This window comes from Pygoscelis adeliae, unplaced genomic scaffold (genome assembly GCF_000699105.1).
Source record: "Pygoscelis adeliae isolate BGI_AS28 unplaced genomic scaffold, ASM69910v1 Scaffold123, whole genome shotgun sequence".
Taxonomy (NCBI): domain Eukaryota; kingdom Metazoa; phylum Chordata; class Aves; order Sphenisciformes; family Spheniscidae; genus Pygoscelis; species Pygoscelis adeliae.
The window spans coordinates 2284523-2308526 of NW_008824650.1; the positions used below are offsets into that span (position 1 = coordinate 2284523).

The following is a 24004-nucleotide window of genomic DNA, read 5'->3' on the forward strand; positions in this document are numbered from 1 at the left end:
GGGCCGCGGCCGCCTGAGGGGCCCTGGCGTCGCGGGCCGGGCAGGGCGGCTGTTCCTCAAATCTGCCCAACGTACACTCAGAAATATTTAACTGCAGATTAAATTGGGGCGTTCGTTAAACGGATCAGTTTGATCTTGTGAGAAAGCTTTCCTATTACTAAAAATGCCTTGTCAGCTGGGATGTAGCTTTTTGTTGATGTTCATTTTAGCTCCCGTGTTTTGAGTAGCAGTTTAATGTTAGAGGTGGCTCCACTGGACACGGGCGGTGTTCCGGAACCAGCTTTATTGAACAGGATGCGTTGATTTAATGCTTTAGTAAGAGGAGTCTTAATGATGATAGTGCCAGAGTTAACAGGTTTGGGGTTTCTTTTGATGTTCAGCTTCTGTCATGACGTGGGTTATGAGGATATCAAGTAATAATTGAAGATGTTTAAACTTTATTTGGTGGTACAAGAGGGATGGTACCCCTCCCTCCCCAAGCTAAGGTTTTTTTCATGTATTTCTGAATGTAATTGCTGAAGTAGAGCATGCATGGTTTTCAGGAAGGCAAAGTTATCCCAGGTTAAAATTCCAGTGCTTATTGTCTGTCTTGGCTTATTGGAGACAGGTTGTTTCTCAGCATCTTTTTTTAGAGGTTATAAGCAGGGGAGCAGTCAGGAAAGAGAGGTGTTTTTTTGCTGTCTCAACTCCAGAAACCCAGAAGTAACAGCAAATGCATACGTTTGAGTTATTAAAGGGGGAGGACAATGAAGTTCAAAGAACCTTAATAGAAAATGCAGCACCGCCTTTCCTACCAACCGTCGGAGCATCAGGGATCAGGTCTCTTTTGTCAGTAAGCCTGATGCACATCCTTAGATGTCCAAGATAGTTTTTTGCCTGCAGGAAAAAAGGGAGGAGGAATCATCGCTTCTTTTTTTTAATGGAGTAATCTGAGTTTTATTAATTGTTTTCTGTTGAGATTAGAATTTGGGGAACAAATTAATAAGGTTATAAACTAGACCCTCCCATGTCAGCACAATAAGTAGTTTTTATATCACTGCATTTTTCAATTACCCCACACTCCTTTCCTCTTGTTCCTCCTCCCTCCCCACCCCCCCCCCCCCCCCCCCCCCCCCCTTTTTTTTTTTTAACATCTTGATGGCACTGGATACTTATTTTGAAGCAGCTTTTTCACTCCTGGTGTTTTTTCTACCTTCCCCCGATAGCTGCTGTATTTTATTTAGGCACCTTACTTCTGGCCATGGCAGTCACCTTTGAGGATACTGTCGATGCCGTACCCCGGACCAGCTGTTAAGACTGCAGGGAGAGGGCCATATGAAAGCTGCAGCCGGTGCTTGCCACTTACACCACTCTCTTTTCTTCCTCTGTATCTCTTCTTCCCCAGAGTAACACAGACTGTTTGCTGTTGCCTAATTCACCATTCCTAGGGTTGGGCAGGTTTCAATATCAAACAGAAGTGGACTTTAAAAAAAGCAGCATGTATGTCCTGAAGAATTGGAAGAGAGCAAGCTGGGGAAAGGGGCATTTTACCAAGCATTTTTTTTTGTCTATTGAATAGCAGCTTTGACAGAAAATTTTGTTATTGGGAAAAAATGTTGGGCTAAAGTATGAGGAAGAAAGATTTTTGTTTATGTTGATTTATATTTTATCACGTTTGGAAAAAATTATACTCCCTTTCCCTGTGTTTTGGACCATTTACAAGTATCTAGCTAACTGAACAAACAACGTGGTCGTTTCTAAGTTTGTTTTTCTGCTCCCCAATACAGATCTCGATCGAGTATAGCATCATGTACAAGTGTAAGCACGCAAACGGCTTCTGACGATCAGGTTGTCAAATTCTGGGATGAACTCAGTTTAGTTGGCTTACCAGATGACATTGATGTTCAAGCCTTATTTGAGCCAACAGGTAAGCTATGTTGCTATCCTCCTTTTTACCCATCCAGTACAGTAGCTACAATGACAGTAAGTGAAGTTTTTCAGCTGTTGGTTTTCTGTGCTCTGGTGTTTGTCAAGAGTTTGATGATGCTCTCATAGCCTTTGCCAATGTTACGTGGTGTTTTTGTATAGTCTCCTCTTCAAATACTGGACAGAATCGTTGTCAGCTTTGTATGGGGAAATATTTGTAATCTACTGCTGAACTGGTGTTTAGGTAGTAATATTTTCAGTATCATGATTCTGTTTTGGGGAGAAAAGGAAAAAGAAATGGGACACAGCCTAATACAATTTTTAAAGTCCTAATCCTGTAGCCTTACCTAATCTCCTGCTGCTAATGCGGGGTTATCGGAAATAATAGAAAGGAAGATTTAAAAGAGCAGTCTTACTAGAACAATAGAGGCGTAATACACTTGCATGTTTCGAGTATCTGCAGGTTTTCTGTCAGAAAACTGTCTGGTTTGTCATCTGCTCTTTCATTTTAATAGAACTTTTCTTTTTACTCAGTTACGAATTACTTTTTCAGAAAGCATCTATGTTCAAATGCTTTGATGCCAGTAGTCCACTCACATATTTTGCCTCAAAAATGGAAATATATTTGTGCAATAATATAAATGTCATTCTTTCATGAGTGTGGAAACTCATTTCAAAGTGTAATTTAAAAAAAAAAATATTAATGGTTTGTTTTAAATAGTTATACCATAGTGTGTGTGGATGGGCAGGGGGGGTTTATCAATCCAAATTTTTTTAAGTTGTTGTTATTTGTAGACGACTTTTCCCAGGCCCTTACAGAGATTTTTGGGGGAGTTTTTTTTGTTGCTGAATGATTAAATAGACCAAGTACCTAATTTCAACAGCTAATGTAAAGCATCATTTTGAATCTAGTATAAAGCTGTCACAGAATTCTTTTGGAAGTATGCATCATTTACATTGTTCTTCCCAGAATTAAATAAGAAATCTCTTTTAAGAGATACCTGTTGAATTCTGCAAATTCTGAATTGTTTTGTTACGTAGATAAAAATATCTAATTATATCTCTATAATGTGTTTGTTGTATTGACACAGTTTTCTCAGTCATTTATGTGGTGTTTCCGTTCATGCTGTATTTTGAGCTTTTAAAAGTTTTGTGTAGAACATACAGATCTGTCTCCAGTCCTTGGGAATCATAAGGCAAGAGTACATGTATAGACAAATGTTATCTACAGTGAAATACAAGATCGAATGTAATTCTGTGTGTGTCTCGCACACAAACATTGCATATACACCCTACTGTTACGATTATACGGTCAGGCATCCGAAAATTAGAAACAGATACACAGAATGTGCTGAAATGAAGAGGAAGATGTGTTATGTATCAAAAAAATTGCAGTATATTTAGTGTCTGATAGTAACTGCAATATATTTAGTGTATGATAATAAAGGCATTAAATGTTGCAACAAGAAAAACAGGAGGAAAAGAGAGTGTTCATTTTATCTGGCAAGTATTTACTAGCAGAACTAAGTTCCATACTTTCAGGAAGTGCTTGACAGAGTTGTACAACCAAAGCTCCTTTTCTTTCATAATGCATTAGGTCACTGCTGGGCTCATCACCGCTGTGCGGAGTGGTCATTGGGAGTCTGCCAGACTGAAGAGCAGCTATCGGTGAACGTGGACAAAGCTGTTGTCTCAGGGAGCACAGAAGTGAGTAAAAAGACTTGAATGCTCAAGCCAGTAAGAAGATAAGGGGTGGGGTTGAAAAAAAGATAGTAGACTAAGGCAATGCAACGTATGACCAAAAATATCCACATGCGGATCTCTGAGCTCACATTTATAATAAGGTTTCCTTGGACGGGTCTTCATGATAAAATCTACTGTCGCAATATATTAAAAAGGCTTATGGAGTTGCATGGAATATATCATTAATTAGTTCTGAGGTAACTGGAATGTAGGAAGTACCTGACTGACCAAAACAAAATGCGGACAAAAGGAAAGTTGAGTTCAAATAGCAAATGCCCCGCTAGGTGGAGGAAATACTTATTTTGACAGTTTATATTCTGAAATTATATGACTCAAATATAGTAAAAAATTTCTCAATTACTTTCATACCAGTTTCAAAAAGCAGGTTAGTATAGGAAAACTAGTGTTTACCGCAAAGCCTATGTTGTTACTTTAAATATTGATAGAAATACATATATAAATATTTAGTCTTTTAATGTGAAATGATAATGTATTTGGAAAAGTAGGTACCTTTGAAAAGAACGGACTTCTGGTGTCATTTTCTGATAGCATTTTGCAATGATGAAGAGGCCTATTTCACGTCGTTTTTACCACATGTAGCTATAGTTTTTGGTTGTATTTAATCATGTCTGGTAGACTGTTCTAACAATTTTAGTTTTTTCTATATTAATCAGCCGTGCTGTCAGCAAATCTGTGTGTTTTTTGCTGTTTTTCCCATGATCATGCTTAAGCTTATTTTTACTTAATTCTTAAAAGTTTTTCATGCATTATATTAAAATAAAAAAATGATGCGGAAGATACCAGTAAATGCTCTCCATTGTGTGGACTAAAAAGCTGCTTTAAATCAGTCTTTCAATATAAGCCATATAATACAGCTTTCCTTGCGCCTTCTGCTTTTACATATACTCATATTGATAAATGCTTTGCTTTGAATAATTTAATTGATTTCTGTGTATCTGCTTTCGAAATAAAAGACTATCCAGAATGAATGAACCTGACAGTATTAAGTTCTAAATGAGCTTGAAGATGTTAAAGCATTTGGATGTGTGTGTGCATGTATAAAAATTATAAAAAGAATTGAAAGAACATCCAAAATTGGTTACTTTTTTTTTAAATCTGCCTGCTGAAAAGTTTTCATCTCCTTGTTTTTGGCTGATGAGGGTGGCTTGTAGTCATTTTGTGATCAGCTCATTCCCATCTGTAGTCATTTTCATTAATGATATTTTGGTTTCTAACAGAAATCCTTGCTGCAGTGTTCAAGCTTGTATTTTGCTCTATTGAATCTCATCCTGTTTCCATTATTTCAGTTCTGTTTCTTTTGGTATGGTACCTTCCTCCTCCCCTCTGCCTCAGGGTGACGGTGCCTCACCTTCGCGTTGTTAGTACATGTTAAGTTTTGTGTAGATGTTTATAAGGCAAGTATTTAAATAAGAATTCTTGAAGAATCCCACATCTCTCTGGTGTGATCGTTTCCATTTCAGCCCTGTCTTCTCATGTGCTGCTCTGTAGCTTCGCTACTAATCTTTTCAAATTCTGCAAATAATTTTTAGATACCCCTGTTGCACGTTTCAGTGCAATGCAGAGAGATGAGAGAAATTTGAATTGAGTGCCATTCTGCATATTTTCTATTCTATCTTTGCTGAAACCATTGAGACGCTTCCCTTGCTGTAATACAGCAGTCAGCCAGGAAAGAAAGACGTCGTTTTGGTTATTCGCTTTTATCTTTCTTGTGATATCCCCAGGGAGAGCAAAGTAAGAGCGCAACTGTGGTTGTCTGATTCTAGAGGAGCAGCTAGACAAAATGGGACATCTTTATCCCACGGTCATGCTGGGGAAGTTTTTGCTTTTATTTTTTTTTTAAGAAATACGGAGCAAACTCTTCTGTAGTTCTCTGTTCCAGACCATGGAGCAGCAACGTAGGGGTTGCTAAAAGAGTTTCAGTATAACTGGTTGGGACCCTAAGTAATCCTGTTTGCTTGTGTCTAGGCTGTAGTGCTTGGTAATAATTTTTCACTGCCTTTTAACTTGTCACTAAGGTAAAGAAGGCACAAAGAAGTATAAGGTGCTGGCTATCCTATGCGATAGTGGAAAATTTAGCTTAAGGGAAGAAATTTTCTTTGTGTGAGACATTTTGAAAAGTTTTGAATGAAAGGTATAGCTGTTAATTTAATGTATGGTTTTGCATTTCCAGCTGCTTGTGCTTTGCTTTTGCTAAAGTTTTGGGCTTCTTTCTAATGTGATGTTAACTGCATTTTAAAAGTAATGTTTCTATTTAAATGTTCTGACACTGTTGGCAATGCAGATGCAAGTATGTGCTTAGGGCATACAGAAAAATAGTTTAACTAAAAACAAGCTGTATGCCATTTCCTCTACTTGCCACCAAATTTGCTTTGGGGTTTTTTGTTGTTGTTTGCTTGGTTGGGGATTTCTGTCTTCTTGGAAATCCCTCTGGCATGACATGGGTTTATGATGTGGTCTGCAGCATTGACATCTTTCCTTAGCTGGGAAAGTACGTTTTGTTTTCCTTATGTTCATGTACAGATTAATTTTTGACATGTAACAAACCTTTTCTTGATAATGTAGTCCATTGGTTTAGGTCTTTTAATTTGTGGAGAGCATTTTGGGGCTGTTCTTACCTTGAGGGTCTCCTTAATTTGTAAGTTACGTTCATGTTTCTCATTAGTTAGACTGCCTATTGTTTGCAAATCTGTTTTAACTGGATATGACAGTGTTTCTTATTACTCTGTTTACCAGTTGAGATGTCCATTTGGCTTCACTGAACTTGTGATTGCATTAATAAAACTTGTGTGGACATATTTCATTGACCTACTCCAAAGTATGTATGTTAATTCATTTTGGTTTTCTTCTTGGCCCGTGTTTGCTGAAAGTTTAAAATACAGTACTATAGAGATCTCTGTGCATGTTTCACAAAATACCCAGCTCAGCGTGTCTTTCTTCTTCAGTTCTTTCTTTTGGTTCACTCATTTTGAAGGCCTGGCAATTTATTTAGTGAGACATCTGACCTATTTGTTACACGTATTTGTGTCTAGACATAGGTGGGTTCTTTGACTTTCTTTCAAAGTCTTGGTTTTGCCTCTCTTTAATATTCATGAGTGCACATACATACATCTGTGTATGTGAGGTGTTTGAAATCTTGTGCATCATGTTGTTTTATAACAACTGACAAATAAAAGCTGGAATATAGTTAAGTTTGTGGTAGCAGATCTGCTCTTGCCCTTACGGGTGGTATAGGTGACTCATTTCATCTCATTGCTCGTCTTGCTTACCTCGCTTATCTCAGCAAGTGAGAGTCATGGATTTTCTCAGAACCACTTTCTAAGTTTAAAAAGTCATAAGGAAGAACTGGTGATCCAGGTGACAAGCGTAGTGTCAGAACTTTTCTGAAGATGACTTTTAAGAATTCACATACTCATCTCTGGAGCTTGTACACTGTGTCAGTTAAAGAGCCTGAACACCCAGACATGGCAGTTCCTTCCCCCACTTCTTTAGTAGGTTTTCATGGGATTTTGCAGTAATTTTGATTCAAGCTTTGAAAGAAAAGAACTCCTTGGAATGTAGACAGGGGGAGAGAAAACTTCCAGTGATTTGCTTGATCCAGAACTTAACTAATTGCTTATAATACGTAAGTGCTCTACTCAGTACATAAAAATTACCATAGTAAAGAATCTGTCATATTGTCAGCTTTATGAAGATACACTTCTATCAGTAAGGAGTTTCTACAGATACTTGTGGTAAAATGCAAAGACAGTATGAAATGGAGACTGAGTAAAATAAACTTAAGCAAAGGAAACTGATTGAACAGAAATCAGAGCTTTTGCTGAAAAAAAAAATAGACGTGGACAAGCAGTTTTCTGCTTTTTCTTGTATTTCTGGCTTCAATCTTACACTTTCTTAACTATGCTGCTTTTTTATATTTGGAAGGGTGAACTTACTGGCATTGCCATTTAAAATGGAGGCCTTTAGGGCTTGCATCTGCTCAGCTTTTAACAAGAGTGGTTTCTGAAATATTTTGAGGTATTTTTAAATACTGCTTTATAATTTCCTTGTTTAGTTTACATATATTGAGTAGGTGGCTGTTTCTTTACAGTTAGCTGAGGATATAATAAAGTTTACTACTTGTCTGCCTTACATTGTCTAGCCATAGCTCTTCTGTATGCTACAAAGTCCCAAATAAGGTGGGCTGCTTTTTCTCCCCAGTATGTAAGTAGCTCAATTCAAGAAGTGAATTTAAGGAAGACTCAGTAGATAATGTGTTTGAACCAGTTTTGAACAAACTGTGCAAGAAAGGAATGTAGCGGTAACTTTCCCAGCCAGCTTTCTCTTCTGATAAGAAGTAGAAAGTAGTTTACAAGTCTGTGAGAATTTGTCAAGGACACTAAAGTAAAAGAAAACAGTATTGGTGGAAACCAAGAAGGAGGTTCCTATCTACTTAAAGACTGAATAGGGGAAACATGATAGTAAAGAAGTGTCTAAAGCAGTCATTCCAAAATACTCTATTACTCTGTTTCCATTTTATAAAATGTGGATTTCTGTTTGCTTTGAAATTCTATATAGCTCTTTGCATATTTATCTACTTCACAGCTTTCATTTTTCCAGTAATAGTCAAGTGTTTCTTCAGGACCAAGACTCCTGCAGCCAGACAGCTGAAAAATTGCTGTTGTCTTCTCCCACCCATCCATTTTTTTTTCTCCGTTAATCAGGGCAGTATCTTCTCACTGTACAAGGCAGCTGTTTTCAGCTCCTGCTGAGTTTCTGCAGGCTGCGTTTGGCATGTTATCATTGCTGAGAACTGTAGGAGTTGTTGCTTTGCATAGAGGCAAGCTAATCAATAGTATCTTGCCTTGTTCCAAACTCAAAACGATCTGCTGTTTTGACACTCCTCTCCTGTAAGCCCTTTCCACATGGTAATGCAATCTTGAAATTTTTTTTTTTAAGGCAGCTTCCCTTGAATTCTGTCACCAGAGGCAGGAGATTCTGCTGTTTGTAGATGCTTCCAAGTTGGGGCAATGTTACAAGGCTTGCATATTAAATACATCACTCAAATTGTTTCTTAAAGTCCTTTCCATCTACTGTTTTTAATTCTTTGCTCAAGACCTGATTCTAGCATGATGCTTGCCAAGCTAGACCATAAAGAAATAAATTGAGGGGAAAGTTGGGAAACATTTAAAATGTTTATACGTTTTTTTAAAAGTGTTTGTCCATATTTTGAATGTATCTTCACCCCTTAGCCTCAGTACGCTTCTCATACTGTTGAGACTCGTCCATGTTTTTAGTGGTATGTATGTATGTATGTTTACTTGTGCTGCTTTAAGTTGAGAACCGATTTGGCTAAATTGATACTTACGTTTGTTGCTCCTTGTATTTAAAGGTAAGCATCAACATCTTAATATACTATTAACTTCATACACTGTGGAGGATTGTGCCCATTTAGCCATAGCAATTTTTCAGCTAGTTTTATTTTTTGTCGACATAAAAACTATGTGTGAAAAATGATTTAGGTGACAGAATCCTGAAGATAGGGATGGTGTTTGCTTCATAGATGTCTCAACCTAGCTGAACAGAGCACGTAGCGATGTCTTTTTTGAGATAGAGTGCAAGATTTGCAGTTCCTTGATGCTCTAAAAGCTCTCTTCTTCCTTTTTCATTATTGGAAGAGCTAGTGATTCTTAAAGCCAGGAAAAATGCATAAAGAATGTCATCTATCATAATTTACACTATTTCTGGGCAGAGTCCTCTGTATTTGCCCATTTTGCAAGGAGAAGCTTTATAACGTGATACTAAATGAGCAGCTCTGGTATTCAGAAGTTGCTCTCCCAGCTCCTGAGTTTTTTATGGTACTTTTGCACGCACAAGGCACTTGGCTTCTCTTCATTTCCCTTCACTGCAGCTTGGAAGTGACTACCTGGCTGCTCTATTGGAGTGGCTTCTGATTTTATCTTGCCAAGTTTGTTTTTTTTTCCTGTAGTTGCTTTTGTCTTGCAACTGAGGAAGGAAGTACTGCAGGAAGTATTCTTCCAAAATAACATCTCTACTTTTTTTGATGGGTTGCTGTCTCTTAGAGAACTCTAGCACAGAAAGTGCTAGTGAAAGACTAGAGGAATAGTGACATACGTCTCATCAAGAAAACACTTCCACGTGCTTTTGGTCAGTTCAGTAATTTCATTCCGTTCCTAGCATGTTTTAGAAATACTGTAACAGTTCAGCAGTGGGGGCCATGAGGTATTTCAGTTTTCCATGAATTTCCCTCTTGTTATTTTGGAGTTTCTCTAGAGATTTTTAGCCATTTCCCTGACTAAGAGTACAGCTTTCGTAACATTTTAACACTGTAAATTACCTTCCATTAATTACTCTGTTCCAGGATGGTTTGGATTTTGGTCACCTAAAGCCAGATCATTTGTGTCTTGGAGAACGTGAATCAGACTGTTCTTCCAGCTTGTTAATGATATCAGAAACACTGTCAATTATTTTATAACTGTATTTTCCAAGTTCTGCAAAGCAGCTGTGGTATCTTAAAATTATCATAGTTGGTTTTGGTTTACTACGTATAGTTCTTCTGGAACACCTTTGTACACCGTAAATGATGTCAGTACAGCTTTGGTAAATCTGTTCAGGTTCAAGAGCTGCCATGGGTCCTGTATGTGTGTTGGTTTTTGCAGGTCCAGCACTTTGAGAACAGATATCTGCCTGCTTAGTAAGATTTACAACTTAATTCTCATTAATATTGTCACATGAACAATGATGAAAGTATTCTTTTGTTTGAACCAAAACAAGCTTTTCCATGGCGAACTGTTGTTCATTTGAAGTCATTGTCCTGTAGCAGCTGCTTTGAAAAGCATACATTAAAATAGAGGAACCAGGCATAGGGAAGAAGTGAGAACAAGCAGATAAGAAGAAGGAAGAAGGTTGACATTTGAAATTACTCAGATTATTGAAAAATTCACCCTTTCCTGTTTTCTTCTCACCTGTAATCTGACTCTAGGAGCCATAGCAAATAAAGTGTAATTTAATATACTGTAGTCTAATTGAGGTATGTTGACTGAATAGCTGATCTGTTTTTTCCTTCCCCGCCAGTTGTTAGACGGATTAATATTTCAGATTTGTACTATCTGATGAGAGATATGCTATTATCATGAAGTAACTTTTCAAGTCAGCCAGCCAGTGAAAAAAATAAGGGGATAAAAAGATACCATATTAAACTGAAACGATTTCATTAAAAACTTGCTTCTAAGATAATCTGATAATTATCAGGCTATCTGACTTGGTGCCTATCCACAATTTTATTTTAAAGAAATATGCATTTTTTTCACTTATTTTCCCATTTTTTAACGTATTTATTGTTAACGTTTCAGTAAAGCTAGTACTATGCTTCAGCTTGTTAAGGTCTTTGGGATTTTTCTCGGTGGAGAAGTCTTTTATAAATGTGAAGAAATACTTATTTCAAGGCTACGTGACACATCCCCAGTTTAGCACTTTCTTTTTAAATTAGCATCTCGAGAAACAGAAAATATTCCTTTCTTGAGAGGCATAAAACACACTGTCCTGTTTATGTGCTAATATACAGTAGAGTGTCAATGTACCAGATATTGGCAAAGCATTTGATTTAGAGCTTTTTCTGGGTACTTGCTTGGGAGTTTGATTCGTAAGAAGCACAAATACTTTAATGTGACTTTTCAGTCTTTGTAGTTGTTCCTTGCTTCATAACCTGTTGTGATCCTGATTCTGCCCTGTTGATTAGAAAAAGGAGCACACGATGATGTGAGACCAATTTAGTTATAGTTAATTTTTATATCATCTTCAACATGTTGATTCTGTTTACAAGAGGAAGGCAGGCATTAATTTATGAACCACAGTTCGGAGGAGCATTTGTCTTCTCAGATGAAGCAGAAGAAAAGATGCACATTTTTAAACTTTTTTTTTTTTGAGATTTTTTTCTTTTGATTTGCTTTGTCCTGAGGCTTCTGTGAAATAATAGCTGTGTTTGCATCCCTAACTTTTTGTTTCCAAATATATGAAAAAAAATATTGTGAATTTGTCTACGTGGCAAGTAGTATTGTCAGTGCACATTATAACTCACTGATTAGAATGAAAGTGTATCTTGTTCCTTCTTTGGTCCGTAAGAAGTAAGTATCTTCAGATACTTACAGTAAGTATCTGGCAGAGCTCAACCCCTGCCAGCTGTTGCAAAGGGACGATGATTAGCGCCTGTATTCTAATATATGCATTTTAGGTTTATATAATAACGTTTATTTGGAGTAAGAGAGGCCTTTTCATAAACTGTCAGTTTTTTCTAGTGCACGAAAACAATTTCTGTGACTTCATTGCCTGGTTTCCCCTGCAATTTTGCAGACCTGAACAGAAGCATAATGTCATCTCTGGCAGGTGGATCTACATAAAAGGTCTTTCCCATAACTGCATTTCTGGAGCACAGTAGCAAAGGAGGAGGGAAAAGACTCGGGTTACTCAGGCAGCCCAAACCTCCTTTCCTTAAGATGGGTTGTATGGCTTCATCTAAAGGAAAGCATCTGATTTTTTTTTCAGCCTCACCTATTCCTTTTTCTCTCCCACTGCAGTGGTGCTGCTGGTTTCCTGCTGTGGTGCCAGGAGGCTGTTCCGTGGGAGCTCACCCTGGGAGTGCTCCCTTGGCACTGAAGTCGGAAAGCAGAGTCAGCCTTAGAGTTTTCAGTCTGTGGGTTTTTTTTTCAAAATGAATGCTTTGAAAAAGGCACCTTTCTTGAACTCTAGATGTCAAATATGTGTGTACTAGAATCAGGGGAGAGAGATTGTTGCTACAAAGATGTTTCTGAGAGGGTTTTGATGCTGAATAGACGATAGGCATTGCAGATGCTAAGGGCAGTCTGTGAGGTGTAGGAAGCAGACAAAATGGACTAGGGGCACAAAAAGAGACTGAGAGAGAAGCAGCAATAGCCCAGAAATGAAAGCCGAAAAGCCTAGCTGAGAAACATGAAAGGGCCTATGTTCCTGAAGGAATTTCCAGTGCAGGTTTCCTTTATTCAGTAACATTCAGTGCAATAATTTACTGAAAGCTCTGAAGTGAAATTGTTTAGTGTGTGTTCCAAACTGGTGAAGTGTGTTTCACAAAGACCTTTTCTTCCTTTTTGCATGACTTGAGTAGAAAACACTTTTTTCATAATACGCCCAAAGAAATTCTCTATATTCTTTTTTCTCCTCCCCCCCCCCCCCCCCCCCCCCCTCCTCTCTCTCCTCCTCTAAGCATTAAGGCAGTGACATACTAGTTCACGTTGAGGTGGCACTCTGTTGCTGGGCATTTCATTTCAAAATTTTATAATCTATCTATACCAAGTTATTTTGGGGGCTTATGTGTTAAAAACAGGGAGAACCTGATCTCTGAAGAGCAAAGAAAGCCCGCTAAAGGAAAATCGCACTGTCTCTTAAATCAAGATTGTACCTTCTTCCTCAGCTGGTGCTTCAGTTTGCTAGTGGGACTGACCCATTTTGATGCTTTGTTGTAGAACGTGAGAATACGGATACTTGGGCTCTCCCTTTCTCCCATCTTTCTGTGCTCAGCAGCAGTAGCATAGTCCTTCAAGGTCTACAAAAGAAAGAAAATGACAGTACGATGCCCCCAAATTTTAAATGTGGAACAAGGAAACAACAAAACGTTCTTTTAAAAAATCTATGAAAGTATTTACAAATTTATTTAAATTACTATCCCATTAATATTTTCAGCAAATAAGAAGACTAGAACTCTATATGTATTAAAAAAAGGCAGGAAACCATACCCATCTCTTAACACGCATGCCAACATTCTACTGCCAATAGAAACTTATACAAGGAAGCGTAGCAGTACCACCTATCTCCTCACTTTTGTAGGTATTTGAATGCAACCCTCATTTTCCTACCTTACTACCACCTCACTCGTGGCTGCTTCTTACTTAAATATTTTATATTCAGTCTTTTCCATAGCTAATGTGGATCGATCTGTTGGGTTATTTAATGTTAGTGCTTAAGGGTCTAATTTTGCCTTTGTGTGATGGTTACGTTTATGAAAAAAGACTAATCAGTCTTTTGTAGTTAATATTGGTTAGTTTTAGTCAAGGACTGATCCTCATTACGCTTTCAGCATTATAGAAATAAAAAGACATCTTCCTTGCCTTCAGAAGCTTGCTCTTTAATAGATAACACATGAACGAAAGGAAGAAAATACCCCTGTGGGACAAGTTGTAGGTATATTAGCTTAGCTGTAGCATTGTTTGGTTAGCGTTAGACAATTGACTCTAATCTTGGTTTCTTAGCAGTTTCCCTTTTAAACAGTATTTTATTTAAGCATGTCTTTTAATGTGGGTCACATACTTTTTTTTGAACGAGAACTTTAAAGTTCAGACTCTTTAATGAAATTAGAGTTATAAAGTGGTTTTGATTATTCCAGTCAAAAGAATCTGAGTAATATTTCTCCTGCTAATATAAGTTGTATTTTGGGTTTTCATTTGGGTTTTCACCCATCCTCAAAAAAATAATACAAACATACTTTAATTTAAAACTCAGGAGTACTCGTATTAGTCTGTTGTCATCAGTTTGCTTTTAAGCAGTAGCCTAAAAACTACTTCTGAGATTGGTGTACTCGGCAGCTTGCAAAATCAAACCATTAGCAAAAAAAATAGTTTTGAACTCCTAAAGATCTTGTTATTGACTTCCATTAGTGTAAGTTTTGTCCCAGAGTGGCAGGTTGAGCATAAATATTGCAGGCATCAGTATGAAGTAGTGCTATTAATGCAGGTGTCCTTGAGCGTTTTTTTAATAACATGGAACAAATCACGCATGAGAGAGACATCTTATGAATCTTCACAAATAGACCAACTGCCCTTCATGTGTGAGTGCATAACACTCGGTGATAAATACACACATTATTTGCGTTAAAGCTATTTTTTCTAATGAGCTGTGCTACTATTGTTAGTCTTCTCTTTATGTGAATGAATTAATATTGTTTATTTTCATTTATATAATTGTCCTCTCCATTCTGCAGATCTGACCTGGGAATAAAAAGTAGGCAGACAATGGTAGGTCTACTGCCAATAATGAACTTGTAGGTGTTCCATGAATCATAGTCATGATTAATATTAATAAGAAGAATCCTATTTAATAATATTAACTGATGAAGTGGCATGTTCTCAAATCAGCACTTCCCATAAGCTTTTTCTCCGGTGTGTTTTTTCTTCAGTGATACTAATGTATTACTTCAAGATGTCATGTTCCTCTTCAGTACATCGGGGGGGGGGGGAAGTCGCTGTTACGAGATAAATAAATAATTGTTTGCTTCCTGGAGCATCTAACATTGGTAAAACAACTTGATACACCCTTACATATATTGCTGTGACATGGTCTCACTTCAAATACAATGAGAATACATTTATTCAATCTGCAATCTGGACAGTTTTTTTAGAACACTGCAGGTATTTCCACATCTAGCCTTCTCACTTCCAATTTTTAATTCACAAAATAATATTTCCTTCTGTTGAAAAAATTTTCCCCCACTCTGCTTCTGTATGAAATTGCCTTGCAAAGAACTGGAAGAGTGGCAGATTCTGCAGAGTAAATAGTGAATCTGGTTCTAAACAAACCGCTGTCAAATATCCAAGCAAATACTGGTTGTTGTTTTTTTTCCTTTCAATTACTGCAGGTTGTTATGGCAATATTAGGTGTTATTTGTATGGTATTTCCAGGGAGATGTGCTGACAAATCATAAACCTTTAAAAGCAAATAGAGACTTCTAGAGAAATAATACAAGAAGACAGTTCAGGTGCTATCATCATTCCTTGAGCTTTGTGAGGAAAATGCTCATTTTCCAAAATGTAAATGGATTTCATACATTGAATAGGTAAGAGTTTCAGGCTTTCCAAATGTCATACCAAGTGAGTTTTTCTAATGAGAGTAACTTGAAATAGATGGTGAATTGTTGGGAAGACTGTTACCGTTCTGCATCCATCACATCAGAATGTGCCTTGGGCACCTCCAGAATGTTTGCTTTCTGCCAGATGTAAAATATTGTGATGGATAAATCCCCCAGTAAAGGTTGGACCTGGCAGCAATGCTTACTCATCTGAGAAACTAAAAGGTCAGAATACTCAAGATGCTGGTAAGACTAGAAGCTCAGCATCACAGTAACGTATGGTTGGACTTCCACTCTTAATTTTATGTGAGCCTATTGTGTCTGGTACTTCTGGGAGTTCATTTCTGTAGGTGAGTGCACTGCTATAGTCTTATGCACCAGTTCAGTGTTTTTCAGCCTTCGTTGAACTCCTTTAATTGAAATAAATCAATTTTGTGGTAAACCATCTCTTGCCTTATGGGTGTTTTTAGTAAAGTATTTATCCTAGTACTGTGACAGCATTGTTATCTTAACACTACCGCAGAATTAGCATGATCATCTGATGCTAAGATTTCCATGCCATCAGATAACATCAGTTTTAGAAAATGGTGGTAGAATCTTGATTGTTTTAACCCTCTAAACAGTCTCTCCGATACTACTGGACCGCTCACATGAATTAGCTGAGCAGCCTCTGTCTCTTGAAGAGTTTATTTGTAGATGATTATCATTACTAAACCTAGGAACCACAATGAAGTAGGCTTTTCACTGTGTTAGCGTGTGGACAGTCTATGTGTAGGACTTGTAACATCTCTGTGGACTTACAGCCTGGTCTGTGTGGAGCAGCAGGAAAATACACTGTCCAGAGCGTAACGCAGAATCCAAAATATGACTTTCAGAATCTCAGGCTGGCTCCTGCTCTTTCTCCAGGCCCATGTCTTTTGTTGACCCAAATTATTTCCCCTTCACTAGTTCTGATGTATTATTCATGTTACTTCAGTGCGGTTTTACTTTGGTAAACGAATGGGATTTCCCCATTTTACTGTAAACATTGTGAGAAAAAGCTTTTAGGACATTATTCTAGTCCTAGTTTAGCTGTTACCAGATAAGAATAAAAATATCAAAACCTCCTTGGCCTGTCATTAGAGATTAAGGAAAAGTATTACGAAGAAATAGGACGGTGCTTGCTTTGACTGTATGCTACATATGAAATAGAAGCTTCTTCTAATTGTGTGTGCCTTACTCCTTCAAGAGCGTAAGAAGCCTGTTATACATAGCAACATTAAAAACCACAGAGAATCTTGTAGTGGAGAAAAGGAATTTTAATGTAAAGGAGACCAGGTGGGAATTGGTGCTGGAAGAGAAGTAAATATGTACATTTACTAAGGGACTCTGTGACATATAAAGCATAACACTATTTCCTGGCAATTTTTTCCATTCGATGGCACTAATATCTCTATAATTAAGAGCAATGGAAGTATTTAGAGGAAAACTGTATACTGTTATAAACCATTCTTTTTTTAATTGAACAGCTGTAATTTCTACCAATGGAACAAACTATATTATAAGAAAATGATTATTAGTTTAAAATGCAAAGTTAAATGAATGCAAAATTAACAAACAGATGGTGAAGAATTATTGTGTTTTATTTTACTCCTGGGTAAAAGGGCTCATGCATGATTGTAAAAATGTCATCACACTTCGTAAACCTGAAAGCAAACAGAATTTGCAGTTGTGCACATCTGTTTTGGGACACTGCTAAAGGGTTAGAAGAATCAATGTTGTTTTCAAATAAGGGTGTTCATCAAAAGGATATCATTTACTTAACAGTTATGGCTTCTGCTAAGCATCAGACTTAATGTTCTGTGGAATTCATTACAAAATTTGGCAGCTTTTTTCTTCACAAGCTACTGAGGCAGCATGCTGCAAAACAAAACGAACGGCCCCTTCTTATCCCCCCGCTCCTCGAACCCCAGTACAACAGTTGAATTACTTGCTAAATGTTTAACCAGTAATTTCAGGATTTTAAATTCTAGGTCAAGATGTCGCACTTCACGATGCTTGCCTAAGGAATGTCAGTGATGGAATAGGATGGAAAGACAAGGGGCTTATTTGTTTATTTCAGTAGCTAGTGAATTAAAAAGAGGATGTGTAATGTTTGGGGATACCATATTTTGGGAGGAGGAATGGGAGAAATACGTGTAAGCAACTAATTTAGTCAAATTGAAAAAAAACTAAAAGCCCCAGCCAGATAAAGCATGTGAAGCTTTTATTAGAAAAGAAATTATATTAATGTTTCAAGCTGGTAGTTTCGAAGTATGCCATCTAATTGCTTTATTTGAGCTCAATTTACAAAAATTAGTGAACTGAAGATGTAGGATTTTGTTTACGATGACTCTGTGCCATTTGGAGAGCACAATTTAGGAACAGCCAAGGAAATAGGAATTATGAACAATAAGGTACTGATTGCAGTCAGTGGGGAAGGAATACTAAGGAGGTGCTCGCTAATGAGGAGGGTATTAAGGGCAGGAAATTCTTGTATTTTTTTATGTCTGTACATAATCCAGAGTTCCTTGTCACCCCATCCCTACTATTACCTTGTAAATTAGGTGTATCATTGAGTATATATAGTGTCTTTTGCTGACATTAACTTTCTGTTAAGCTGAGTTAATATATCTACAAAATTTTTCTTAAAAGAACGCATTATTAAGACTATAAAGTCAAACACACAAAGTTAGGACGTGCCAGAAGACAGGTTGTCTGCACACAATTAATATTCTTTGCACACAATTAATACCCTTTGTGTGTATGCCTGGTTATGCAGTCTTTAATTGTATGATCACATGCAGAACAGCTAGTGCCTAGTTCAGTCCATAGGATGGACATTGCTGTCTTAGTAAAAACCTCTTCGATATTACATTTTTTCATTGTTGTTCAATGTGTAGATATGTAGACTATTCAAATACTGCTGAAAGGAAAGAATTACTTATTTCCACATGAGTTTTTCTATGATGTTTTAAATATAATAAATGTGCATAACTTGTCTATAAATTTTTCCAAAGAGCAGATTTCTGTGGCCTTTTTATGCATCTTGGGATCCATTTTCCCCAAGAGAAGTTGAATTCCCCCCCCCCCCCTTAAAAATATCTGTTAATTTGGATGGCAAACTGAAAGAGTTTCAGAAATACTCAGACACTTTAAAAGTTGCGCTGATACTGCAGTTCTTTCTTCCCTGTGTTGGAGTTGCGTATGCACAATCTATGTAGAAATCAAGACTGTATTTTTAGGGGGGAAAAAAAACCCAAGCTTTTAAAAGTAAGGTTAAGAACTAAAAGAACTTAAGAAAAATTTTACTTAGTGCCCTGCCCGATACCATAAAGGAGCTCTATGAAAGAAGTGAAACTAGATCTGTTTTGCAGGTAATCATTCAGTAGCCCATAACTAAGTGGTTTTTTCTCCCCCAAGCAATCCACAACTTTTTTCAATACATACTTTTTTCCCTTCTACAAATTAAGCATAGTCCTAGAAGTAACAGGTTTCTTTAGTGCAGGCTCCTTTTAAGAGGCTTATTTTATGCACTAAATCCATGTTTGATCTGCAATACTTCTTGTGTTTTAATGTACATAAACAGTTATAGTTGTGTGTATGTGTGTCTGTTCATTCCTTTATCTGTGTCTCTGTGTATGTGTGTAATATATTGTAGTTGTCTGACTATGGCATTTCCTTGCATCAGGGAAAAAAAAGAAATGGTAGACCTCCCAAACTGCAAGTTTAAAACCTTTATGGCTACATACAGACCTCTGCTATTGGAGCTGGCTAAGTAACAGCCATATAGCACTAGGAGTCAGAGGACAGCATACTTTTCCTCCTTGTAGTCTTAATCCAATTTCAGTTGCCTCAGACTTCTGACTTTTTGTTCAAGTTGGTTTTTTAGCCACTTCCACTCTTTCTCGTTCGTCCTGCATCCCATCTCCTTAACCTTTCTATTCCCTTTTCCCCAGATTCCTTTTGAGATCTGTCCCTTCACCATGTCCTGTGTCTTAGCACATGATTTCCCTAAGCTTTTTATCCAACTTTAGTGCCTAGTTTTAGTTAATTGGCCCTTGAAGTGTCATCCCTGCCCCTCCTCAGCTTCCATCTCAGCCCATGGTTTCTCCTCCCAGTCTCATCAGACTCATTCATGCAGTGTAGTTAGTCCCTTTTGTCTCTTTGACCCATATTTGTCCATCTGCCTGTGTACTGGATATTCTCATTCCGCAGACAATTTAAGCGACAGTAGTATCAAAAGCCTTGGGGATGTCTGTTTTCCATTGCAATGGCTTATTGTGCTTAGGCTTAGACTATTTATTACAGACTTCATCTCTCTCATCCTTGTCATAATGAAGCAATCTTTGCAGAAGGTACATGTAGTCTGATCAGTGCTAGAAATTGGAGAGGATCAGTCGTGATCAATGAGAGTAGATTTTTCTGTCATTTTTCACTGACAAACTTTTGGAAGTGTTTCACGTTTAAAAAAATAGTTTTCTCAAGCTTGGTCACATCTGGATAGATCTGCAGGGTAAGGGCAAAAGTTGCATCCCCCACACTAAAACTCCTGCCAAATTGCAAGTCATCTGAGTGAGGTTTTTAAGATGAGCAAAATGTTTTTCTTACTGACTTTTCTATTCTCAGAAGTGGCTGGAAAGTTTTGACTAAGTGTTCCAAAAGTATTTTAGAGAATTTAGGCATGTGTTATGTGAAACTTTAGCCCAGCTTTTTATCATTCAGAAAACTTACATGAATAGAACAGAATTCATATGGAAGCCTTTGTAAGCAGTACCCATTCACATCCCTTCATTGATAGTGCCGCGCTGACAAAACCTTTGGTGTGGACTTAGCTGTGTTATCACCAGAGAACTTTTGTCAACATATTTTAGGCAGGCTTCAGCTCAAGACTGTCATCTAAATTTAGACCTCCCTGTGGACGTGTCTACCTGTGAGCTGTGTTTAAATTCCAATTATAGGCAATGGAGATCTGGCCGGTATTGTCAATGGAGCCCGAAAATGGACACCCAGTGTTTGGTCAACTGAATTGCGGTGAAGTAAATTCCATAAAATGACTAAGTCTCTGCTGGGAGTGTAATGGGAGCTTAAACACTTGGCTCATATATAGACACAAAATTTAGAGCCTGAAGTTTAGATGTCCTCGTCTCAAGCCTTGTGTTGTTTGGAAGCACACTGTCACTGTATGAGCAGTAAATTCTCCTTTCACTGAGTTTCTATCTGGCTTTGCAAATGTAATTATGCCAGCCTATGCTACAGAGGAACTGTAGCATAGACATAACCTATAGAATGCTTAAGCCACTTCAGAATCCTTATATGTGATTTAGGAATGTAGGAGCTGTGCTAGATTAGACAGAAAGTTGACTTCATCCCAGTATCTTCCACAGTGACCAGTAACAGATGCCTAGAGAAGATCGTTAAGCAACAAGGATGTAGCAATGTTTCCCCCAATTATTATTTTTCAAGCCTCCAACAATTTGTGGCTCAGACTGTGCTCTGCCAACAAAAAGAAATGTCTACACATACTTTTTAAGACCTTCCGAGCATGAATCGAATGGAACTGGCACAATAGTCTGTTTTCTGAGCCTGCCAAAAAGCAGCCTTAAACCAAAGCTGGTGATTTCTGTTCTTGCCTTGTTTGTCCTGAAGTTGCTGATGCTGAAGCCTAATAATCACAATTTAAATTACGTTAAACTTTATTGACCTTGTCATTGTTGTCATGCTAACTAAACAACGGGCTCGTGTGTGCCCTAATGTTACGGTGGATATTAGATGAGAATTGAGGGAATAGTTGGTTGTTAGCTGCGGGAAAGCTTAGACTCACTCAAAACATATACATTATCCTAAATCTTGTAGAAAGCGAGGAGGTGAATAAAAAAACTGCTTTCCCTCATGAAAGTGTGAAAAAAACAGCAGAGGCAGAGTCTGTGGAGGAAATCGTATGCATGCAGTTATTCCGCTGGCTTATATGATGATGAGGAGAACACAACTTCAAGGCACACAAACCCTTCTGTGGAGCTTCTGAATAGACAGGGTTTGGGAACATGGCAGATTGTATGAGGCAGGATTTGTGCGCCGTAAGATTTGCATGTTTTCCTCTACCTATTTCAGGTTTCAAATAAAAAATATTATCTCCCTTAGCAAACTTGCTTCTTACAGGTTATTAACCTATCACAACCATTATGAAAAACACCCCTGCAAAACATGAATGCTTTGTTGTCACAATTTTTAGATGCCTTGATATCAACACCATTTATTTAATGTAATCTTTTATAAAGGTGAAAAAAGGAGGCAGCTGGTGGGAAGGAGGAACAAAGTAGTCACTTGTGGAGAGTCTGAAATCTCCACACTTGAAGGGACTTTTGCTTTCTACCTCGATTACATGTGTTGAGTCACTGATAGTGGTGTTAGTCATCATCATTTGTATCTTCTTACCTTTGTTCCTTATTCCTGTATCGGTAACTGGGCAGATTACGGACAGATGGAGTATCTAGTCAAGAATTCTGCATTAGAAGACAGTCTTTGTCAGTCATATGTTGAGCTTGGCCAAATTGCATCTCTTCTGGTTGTCTGTGTTTCTTCATATAGTTCCAGAAGCAAAACTTGATAGTTTGTTTCTACAATTGTGATTTTTTTTTTTTTTTTTTAAAAACTTAGTTCAGAGTACTCAGAGCATGAAGTGGGCACTATAGTAAAGTTTTAATACATGCTGTCTCTGTTAAGAACATTATAGTTTTAAATTACAGTTGTAAGAGAGAAATCTGAATTTTAATTTCTTCAATTTTGGTATGTGTTAGGGACTGAGGAACAAAAATAACTGGTCTCTGATTGACTTGCTTGTTATACATTTAAGTAATTTCCAAAATTTATGACATGATTAATACAAAATTAAAAAATCAGAAGGTAATTTCCAGTACTCTGGAAATGCATGTTATTTAGTACCTTTTCTAATCAGTAGTTCAGTCGAAAGCCATTAATTTTTTTTATGTTGCCATCTTACTGGATTGTGATCTTAACTGCTTTTTGGTACTTAAAACAGTGTATTTGACATTAGAGGTGCTAATGGTGATTAGTGTCTATAAGATATATAAAGCTTTTTCTAGATGATGGAGTAATCAATGAAGATTATCAGAACTACCAGAGAACATATTTCATTAAGCATTGTTTATACTAAGATTTCTTTGCGGTCTCGTTAATGACAGGATGTTAAGGTCCAGTTCTCCTTAGTTACAGGTTTGTATGATAGCGGTTTTCAGTAGCTAAAGGGTCTGAAATTTGTTCCTACAGGTAGTACATTAAATTGTTTAACTAAGGACAGATGGCTTGTGTGCATTTTTGGGTATACTACCATAAAATTGAAATTGCTTATTGTTGTCATAGGTTTTGTCGGCTGATCTTTTTAAAGCTAAATAAGTTAATAATCAGTGAAAACCTTTTGTCATTTTGCTTAAAAAAAACTTTGCAATACCTAATACTAACATTTAACTTTACTGCACTAATCAGGTCGCAACTAAGTATTTATTCAGAGTCCATATTTTAGCCTTTCTTTAATGTCTGCCTCCTAAGAGTTGTGACTTGTCCAGTTGCTGAGACAGTAATACTATAAAGTAATTCTAAGGGAAATAAAATAATGATAAAGTATGACCTCTGATTTGTTTGTAGTACTATCTGGATAAAATCTTACGTTATCATAAACACAGGCATCTTTTCTTCATTTGAACTTGCGCTGAGTTTTGGAGTACTTCAAAGTATGGAACAGCAGGAAGGTTGAGGTAAAGCTGGAATACATCTTTTGTGCACCCCACCCCACCCCCCTTTTTTTTTTTTTAATGATGTAGGAAGGTTTGAAAGATGTAAACAGTAAGCTGTTTCTCTTGTCACCATTTTACAGTTTGGCCATCTGTTTCCATTAAAGCCAGTAGCATTTGTGACATTCAGCTGAGCTTCCAAGCCACAGGCAGAACTAACCTTTTTGTTCAGTTGATTTTGGTGCAATTATGATTCTAGCGTGGCAGTATGAGTTTTTGTCTTCCCGGAAATTTTCTGTGTTGTTTCTGCTACTCTATTTCATGGAGGATGTACTCCCATACAACTAGAAAAGAGAGGAGGTGATTGATTGTGATTGACAGGAGGTGATTGACCCCTGCGGTGACGAGAGTGGCATCCCGCAGGGGTCCATATTGGGACCAGTACTGTTTAATGTCTCCATCAGTGACGTAGACAGTGGGATCGAGTGCATCCTCAGCAAGTTTGCAGATGACACCAAGCTGAGTGGTGTGGTCGACACGCCAGAGGGATGGGATGCCATCCAGAGGGACCTGGACAAGCTGGAGAAGTGGGCCTGTGTGAACCTCATGAGGTTTAACAAGGCCAAGCGCAAGGTCCTGCGCCTGAGTCAGGGCAACCCCTGGTATCAACACAGGCTGGGGGATGGAGGGCTGGAGAGGAGGC

General features: G+C 37.6%; 1 protein-coding gene across 1 annotated transcript in view; it reads left to right on the forward strand.

Annotated features, from left to right (window-relative positions):
* KMT2C (lysine (K)-specific methyltransferase 2C) overlaps positions 1–24004 on the forward strand; it is a 207448-nt gene that overhangs the window by 82132 nt on the left and 101312 nt on the right. Inside the window, exons 5-6 of the mRNA XM_009322507.1 lie at positions 1767–1906; positions 3503–3612. Coding sequence (XP_009320782.1) covers positions 1767–1906; positions 3503–3612 — 250 coding nt within the window. The remainder of the gene's footprint in view (positions 1–1766; positions 1907–3502; positions 3613–24004) is intronic.